Source organism: Ornithorhynchus anatinus, chromosome 4 (assembly GCF_004115215.2).
Source record: "Ornithorhynchus anatinus isolate Pmale09 chromosome 4, mOrnAna1.pri.v4, whole genome shotgun sequence".
Taxonomy (NCBI): domain Eukaryota; kingdom Metazoa; phylum Chordata; class Mammalia; order Monotremata; family Ornithorhynchidae; genus Ornithorhynchus; species Ornithorhynchus anatinus.
Window position 1 is genome coordinate 132,438,423 of NC_041731.1, and position 7,381 is coordinate 132,445,803.

The 7,381-nt window shown below is 60.5% G+C and overlaps 1 protein-coding gene across 1 annotated transcript; it reads right to left on the minus strand.

Moving 5' to 3' along the window:
* Positions 1-4,189: 4,189 nt before the first annotated feature.
* ADRA2C (adrenoceptor alpha 2C) lies at positions 4,190-7,133 on the minus strand (the record flags this gene model as incomplete). Its single annotated transcript, XM_001519726.3, has 1 exon — positions 4,190-7,133. A coding segment is annotated over one exon (2,328 nt), but the record flags the coding sequence as incomplete, so codon positions are not given.
* Positions 7,134-7,381: the final 248 nt, after the last annotated feature.

Sequence of the window (7,381 nt, forward strand, 5' to 3'; positions counted from 1 at the left end):
CTATCTCTTGCCGAATTGCACATTCCAAGTGCTTAATACAGTGCTCTGCACACAGTAAGCGCTCAGTAAATATGATCGAATGAATGAATGGATACAAGATAATCAGGTTGGACCCAGAGAGGGGCTCATAGTCTCAATCCCCATTTTACAGACGAGGGAGCTGAAGCGCAGAGAAGTGAAGTGACATGTCTAAGGTCACCCAGCAGACAAGTGGCTGAGCCAGGTTTAGAATCCGGGTCCTTCTGACTCCCAGGCCGAGGCTCTGTCCATTAGGCCATGCTCCCTCTAGACTGTAAACTCGTCGTGAGCGGGGAATGTGCCTGTTTACTGTTAAATTGTTCTCTACCAAGCCCTTCGCGTAGTGCTCCGTCCAAAGTAAGTGCTCGGTAAGTACAGTTAATAATAATAATAATAATGTTGGTATTTGTTAAGCGCTTACTAGGTGCCGAGCACTGTTCTAAGCGCTGGGGGAGATACAGGGTAGCCAGGTTGTCCCACGTGGGGCTCACACACTTTTAATCCCCATTTTACAGATGAGGGAACTGAGGCCCAGAGAAGTGAAGTGACTCGCCCACAGTCCCACAGCTGACAGGTGGCAGAGCCGGGAGTCGAACTCATGACCTCTGACTCCGAAGCCCGGGCTCTTTCCACTGAGCCACGCTGCTTCTCCAGTTGGCTGGCTGACTGCTTCTCTTGCATTACTTGCCTGGAACCCTCTTCACTGTCTCACCACAGAGGCTTTGGGCGTAGAAAATCAACCTGGCCTAGTGGAAAGGATACAGGCCTGGGAGTCAGAAGGACCTGGGTTCGAATCCCGGCTCCTCCGCTTGTCTGCTGTGTGACCTTGGGCGAGTCACTTCAACGGGGATTAAGACTGTGAGCCCCACCTGGGACAACCTGATTACCTCGTGTCTACCCCAACGCTTAGAACGGTGGCCGGCACATAGTAGGAGCTTAACAAAAAACATTATTATTCATTATCATTATTTTCCCTCACCGAGCCCCACCTCTCTCATCCTCCAGATCTTCTGATCAGGCTGCCACGCGTGGAAAGCCACTCGATTCCCAACCCTCTCTCTCCTTTTCCTTCTCCTTCTTCCCCTCTCTCCTCCACTTTCCCACTTCCTCCCTTGCAGAAATGTGGAGGAGGGAAAAAAAAAAGCAGAGACTTGCGGGGAGAGGAGAATTCCTCCCACCCCTTCTCCTCCCCGCTTTCCTCTCCCTTCCCCCTCCACCCTTTTCTCCCCTCTCCTAATCCCCTTCTCTCCCTCTTCTCTTCCCGGAGAAGCAGCGTGGCCTAGTTGCAAGAGCCGGCCCTGGGAGTCAGAAGACGTGGGTTCTAATCCCGGCTCCGCCGCTCGTCTGCTGTGTGACCTTGGGTAAGTCACTTCACTTCTCTGGGCCTCCGTTACCTCATCTGTTAAATAGGGATTAAGACTGTGAGCCCCCTGTGGGACAACCTAATTACCTTGAATCTACCCCAGCGCTTAGAACAGTGCTTGGCACATAGTGCGTAACAAATACAATAATAATAATAACATTATTATTATTCTCTCCCTCCCCTTCTCCTCTCCCATCCCTCTTATCCTCCCCTCTCTTCCTTTCCCACTCTTCTCTTTCCCCTTCCCCTTCCCCTTCCCTCCCTTTTCTTTCCCCCTCCTCTCTCCCTCTTCTCTCCCCTCCACCTCTCCCTTATCCCTAGAGAAGCAGCCTGGCGTAGTGGATAGAGCCCGGGCCTGGGAGTCAGAAGGTCATGAGTTCTAATCCAGATCCTGCCACCTGTCTGCTGTGAGACCTTGGGCCAGTCATGTCACTTCAGGGAAGCAGCGTGGCTCAGTGGAAAGAGCACGGGCTTTGGAGTCAGGGCTCATGAGTTCGAATCCCAGCTCTGCCACTTGGCTGTGTGACTGTGGGCAAGTCACTTAACTTCTCTGTGCCTCAGTTCCCTCATCTGTAAAATGGGGATTAAGACTGTGAGCCCCACGTGGGACAACCTGATTCCCCTATGTCTACCCCAGTGCTTAGAACAGTGCTCGGCACATAGTAAGCGCTTAACAAATACCAACATTATTATTATTATTATACTTCTCTGGGCCTCAATTCCCTCATCTGGAAAATGGGGATTCAGACTGTGAGCCCCAGTGGGACAGGAACTCTGTCCAACCTGATTTCCTTGTATCCACCCCAGCGCTTAGTACAGTGCCTGGCACATAGTAAGCACTTAAAAGAAAAGCCACAATCATTATTATTATTCTCTCTCCTTCCTTTCTCCTCTCTCCTCCCCCCCCCTTTTTTTCCTCCCCTCGTCACCCCTCTGCTCTCCTTCTGCTCCCAGTTCTCGGAGGGGTAAGAAAGGGTAAAGCGGGGCAAAAGGGTGGGGTGTTTGGCTTTCTGCTTTCAAAAGAGGAAAGAAAAATCAATATCTGAAACCTCCCGGGCAGAGGCCAGCTCTGTTCAGCCTGAGGGGACTTCAGGAAAGTTTTAAACCTGGAAGTCCTCCATCAATCCCCGTCTCCTCCACCCACCCAGTCCCCGACTCACATCCCATCTTTGCTGCTAATTTGGTGATTTGGATACCCTCTAGATGGTGAGCTCGTTGTGAGCGGCATTGTCACTCTCCATTGCTGTATCTTACTTTCCCAAGCACTTAGTACAGTGCTCTGCACATAGTAAGTGCTCAAAAATACGACTGGATGAATACCTTGCGCTCTCTCTCAGGCCCTACGTTTCAAAGACTCTCAAAAGGCAAGAGGCAGCGTGACCTAGTGGATAGAGCCCAGGCCTGGGTATCAGAAGGTCATGGGTTTTAATCCTGGCTCTGCCGCTTGTCTGCTGGTCACCTTGGACAAGTCACTTCTCTTCCCTGGGCCTCCGTTCCCTCATCTGTAAAACGGGGATTAATACCGCGAGCCCCATGTGGGACAGGGACTGTGTCCCTTCTTGATTGCATTGTAGCTACCCCTAACGCTTAGAGCAGTACCTGGCACAAAGTAAGCGCTTAACAAATACCATCGTCATCACTATTATTATTCAGTGCGAACGCTCAAAGACACTCCCGGCTCAGGGTCCCCGGTTTCCTTGGCCCCTGCTTTTCCCGGGCCTCCAGCGTCCCTGTCCCCCTCCTCATCTCACCTAGGAAAGGTGCCACGCTTCATCCCCCGGTCTGTCTCCCCATCCCCGACTCCCCGGGCGCCGCCATCCAGCGTTGGAAGGGGCGTCCGAGGTGGGGGTTCACGTCCAACACAATAAACACACTTTGCTGATTGGCAGGTGGGGAGACTCCTCCTTTCGTAGGGTCCCTGGGATGCCCCGTTCCCTTTCCTACTGGCACCACATCACAAGGTTTAGATTACAAAGGTTTATTTAGAAAATAATTTTGGATTTTTTTTTTTTGGCAGACATTTTTAAATACTTGCAGGTAATCAAAGATTGTCAATGCCCTTCTTGATTCGTTGGGGGGAAGCCCCCGATCCCAGCCTACTTCCGATTCCAGCGTGGGAGCTTCGCACTGAGGACGCCCCCTCCCTCCCCCGCCCACCTGGTTCTCTGTCACCCCCGCGGAGATCTCCCCGAACTCCACTAATCACGTGCAAGCACACAGACACCGCCCGCCCCCCCACAAACACACACTCTTGCAAACACAAACACACACACACACTTCTCAACCACCCTGTCCATCTCTGCCTCTGTCAGTCCCCTTATTTCCCCCTCCTTTCTTCCCTCCTCCCTCCATCCATCCTTCTAATCCATCCATCCATCCATCCATCCATCCATCCATCCATCCATCCATCCATCCATCCTTCCTTCCTTCCTTCCTTCCTTCCTTCCTTCCTTCCTTCCTTCCTTCCTTCCTTCCTTCCTTCCTTCCTTCCTTCCTTCCTTCCTTCCTTCCATCCATCCATCCATCCATCCATCCATCCATCCATCCTTCCATCCATCCATCCATCCATCCTATATATATTGAGCGCTTCCGTGTGCCAAGCATTGTACAAAGTACCGGGGTAGATACGTGGCTTAGTGGCAAGAATCCGGGCTCGGGAGTCAGAGGTCATGGGTTCTCATCCCACTTGTCAGCTGGATGATTTGGGGCGAGTCACTTCACTTCTCTGTGCCTCAGTTCCATCATCTGTAAAATGGGGCTTAAGACTGTGAGCCCACGTGGTACAACCTGATAATCTTGTATCTCCCTCAGAGCTCAGAACAGTGCTTGGCATAGAGTAAGCGCTTAACAGATCCCATCATCATCATCATTGTTATCATTATGTTATACGATATAACGATAGAACCAGACACACTCCCTGCCCACAACAATCCATCCAGCCTTCCCATCCATCCATTCACCCACCCATCCATCCATCCATCCATCACCCTGGCTTTAGCTCTGCCCCCTTGCCGGCCGGGTGACCTCGGGCGAGTCACTGAACTTCTCCGTGCCTCAGTTACCTCGTCTGCAAAATGGAGAGTCCAGCCCCGATCCCCCTTCCTACTTGGCCTCGCGAGCTTTGGGTGGGCCGGAGACTGAGTCCCACTTGAGAATCTTGAATCTCCCCCAGGGTCAGCTCTTGGCCCAAATACCACCGGGACCCTTATCATCATCATCATCATCATCATCATCCGTCCATCTCTCCTCCTTCCCAGTCGGCTGGTACCCGGCCAGATCCCTTCTCTTCCCTCACTGTCACCGTCCAAAGATGTCCATCTTCTCAAAGACGATGCTTAGGCGGGTCCCTTCTCCTCCCTCCCGGGGTCACCGTCCCAAGACGTCCCTCTCTGTCGGAGCGGATCCCGTCTCCTCCCTGCCCGGGTCACTGCGCGAAGATGTCCTTCTTCTTCTTGAAGAGGATGTGCTTGAAGGCCCTGCGGAAGTCCTGGTTGAAGATGGTGTAGATGACGGGGTTGAGGGAGCTGTTGCAGTAGCCGATCCAGAAGAAGAACTTGAAGAGCGGCTGGGGGACGGGGCAGGCCTGGCGGCAGAGGCCGTAGAGGCTGTAGGTGAAGAAGAAGGGGAACCAGCAGAGGACGAAGACGCCCATGACCACGGCCAGTACGAAGGTGAACCTCTTCTCGCGGGCCTGGACCACCTTTTTGCGGGCCAGGCTGCTGCGCTTGCGGCGGCGGCGGGAGGAGAAGAACTGGATGGAGCGGTTACTGGACCGGGATGGGCGACCCCCGGGCCCGCCCCCCGGGCCCGCCCCCGCGGCCCCGGCTCTGGGGGCGGAGAAGCGGCTGCGGCCGCCCCGCCGGACGTTCGCCTCGTCCCGGCTCTCCCACCGGGCGTTCCACTCGTCCGGGCTTTCCCGGGCCTGACCCTCCCACCGGGCATTCCACCTGTCCCGGCTCTCCCGCCGGACATTCGCCTCGTCCCGGCTCTCCCGGTGGACTTTGGCCTCGTCCCAACTCTCCCACCGGGCGTTCGCCTCGTCCCGGCTCTCCCGCCGGCCGTCCGCCTCATCGCGGCTCTCGCGCCGGGCGTCCGCCTCGTCCCGGCTCTCCCGCCGGGCGTCCGCCTCGTCCGGGCTCTCCCGCCGGGCGTCCGCCTCGTCCCGGCTCTCCCGCCGGGCGTCCGCCCCGCCCCGGCTCTCCCGTCGGGCGTCCGCCCGGCCCCGGCTTTCCCACGGGGTGCTCGCCTCCTCCCGGCTCTTCCACCGGCCATCCGCCTCCTCCCGACTCTCCCGCCGGGCATCCGCCAGGTCCCGGCTTTCCCGCCGGGCGTCCGCCTCGTCCCGGCTCGCCCGCCGGACGTGTGCCCCGTCCCGCCTCTCCCGCCGGACGTCGGCCCCGTCCCGGCCCTCCCAGCGGACGTCGGCCCCGTCCCGGCCCTCCCGGCGGACGTCGGCCCCGTCCCGGCCCTCCCAGCGGACGTCGGCCCCGTCCCGGCTCTCCCGCCGGGCATCCGCCTCGTCCGGCCTCCCCCGCCGGTCATTCGCCTCGTCTCCGCTTTCCAGCCGGACGCCGGCCTCGTCCCGGGGCTCCCGCCGGGCGTCCGCCCCGTCCCCGCTCTTCGGCCGGACGTCCGCCCCATCGCGGCTCTCCCACGGGGCGCCCGCCCCGTCCCCGCTTTCCGACCGGACGTCGGCCTCCTCCCGGCTCTCCCACGGGGCGTCCGCCCCGTCGTGGCTCTCCCGCCGGGCGTCCGCCCGGTCCCCGCTCCCCGGCCGGACGTCGTCCCCGTCCCGCCTCTCCCCCGGGACATCCGCCCCGTCCCCTCTCTCCGGGCGGACGCGCCCCCCGTGCGGGCCCTCCCGTCGGACGTCGGGCTCTCCCCGGCCCCCCGGCCGGACCGCGGCCCGGTCCGGTCCCCCCCACGGGGTCCCGTCCCCTCCCGGGCCGCCCGGCCGGGTCCCCCCCGGGTCGGGTCCGCTCGGGGGTCCCCGGAGGGAGTCGCCCCGGTCCCCGGCCGGGAGGCCGTCGTCCCTCGGGGAGGACGGCCGGTCGCGGGGACGCGGCGACCGGCGGGCCGAGGCCCGGGTGCGCAGCTTGGCGACGCGGTAGATGCGCGCGTAGACGAGGACCATGATGAGGCAGGGGGCGAAGAAGGAACCGACGCAGGAGGCCAAGATGTACCAGGTGTCGTCGTTGAGGGCGCACTGGGGATAGACGCCGTCGTCGGGGTCGCGGGAGAGGGACAGCAGAGGCGGGAAAGAGATGAAGGCCGAGATGAGCCAGACGGTGACGATGCCCGCCTTGATGCGCCGAGGGGTGCGCCTCAGGTTGTACTCCACCGCCCGCGTCACCGACCAGTAGCGGTCCAGGCTGATGGCGCACAGGTGCACGATGCTGGACGTGCAGAAGAGCACGTCGAGGGCCAGGTAGACGTCGCACCAGGCCCGGCCGAAGGACCAGTAGGCCATCAGCTCGTTGGCCAGGGAGAAGGGCATGACCAGGGTGGCCACCAGGATGTCGGCGCTGGCCAGGGACACCAGGAAGAGGTTCTGGGGCGCCCGCAGGGCCCGGCTGGTCAGCACGGCGATCACCACCAGCACGTTGCCCGCCACGGTGAAGACGATGAGGAAGCCCACCACGGCCGCCAGGCCGGCCGCCTCGGCCGCCGAGTAGTGGCCCGGAGGGGGGCGGCCCGGCCGGGGGGCGTCCCAGCCCAGGGACCCGTTGGAGACGCCCCCGCCGGCCAGGGGAGGGGAGGAGGGCGCCGGGGAGGAGGGGGCCGGGGAAGACGGGGGGGAGGGGGCGCCGCCGCCGCCGCCGCCGCCGGTGGCGTTGGGGACGTCGGGGGTCTCCCCGGGCAGCCGCAGATCCATGCGGAGACCGGGGCGGGGGGTCCGCTACAAGCCCCCGCCCCCCGGAGCCTCGACGCCCTCGGGGTGCCAACGGGCCGGCCCCGACGCCCTCATCCTGCGCCCGCCGGCTGGGGGATGCCCGGGGG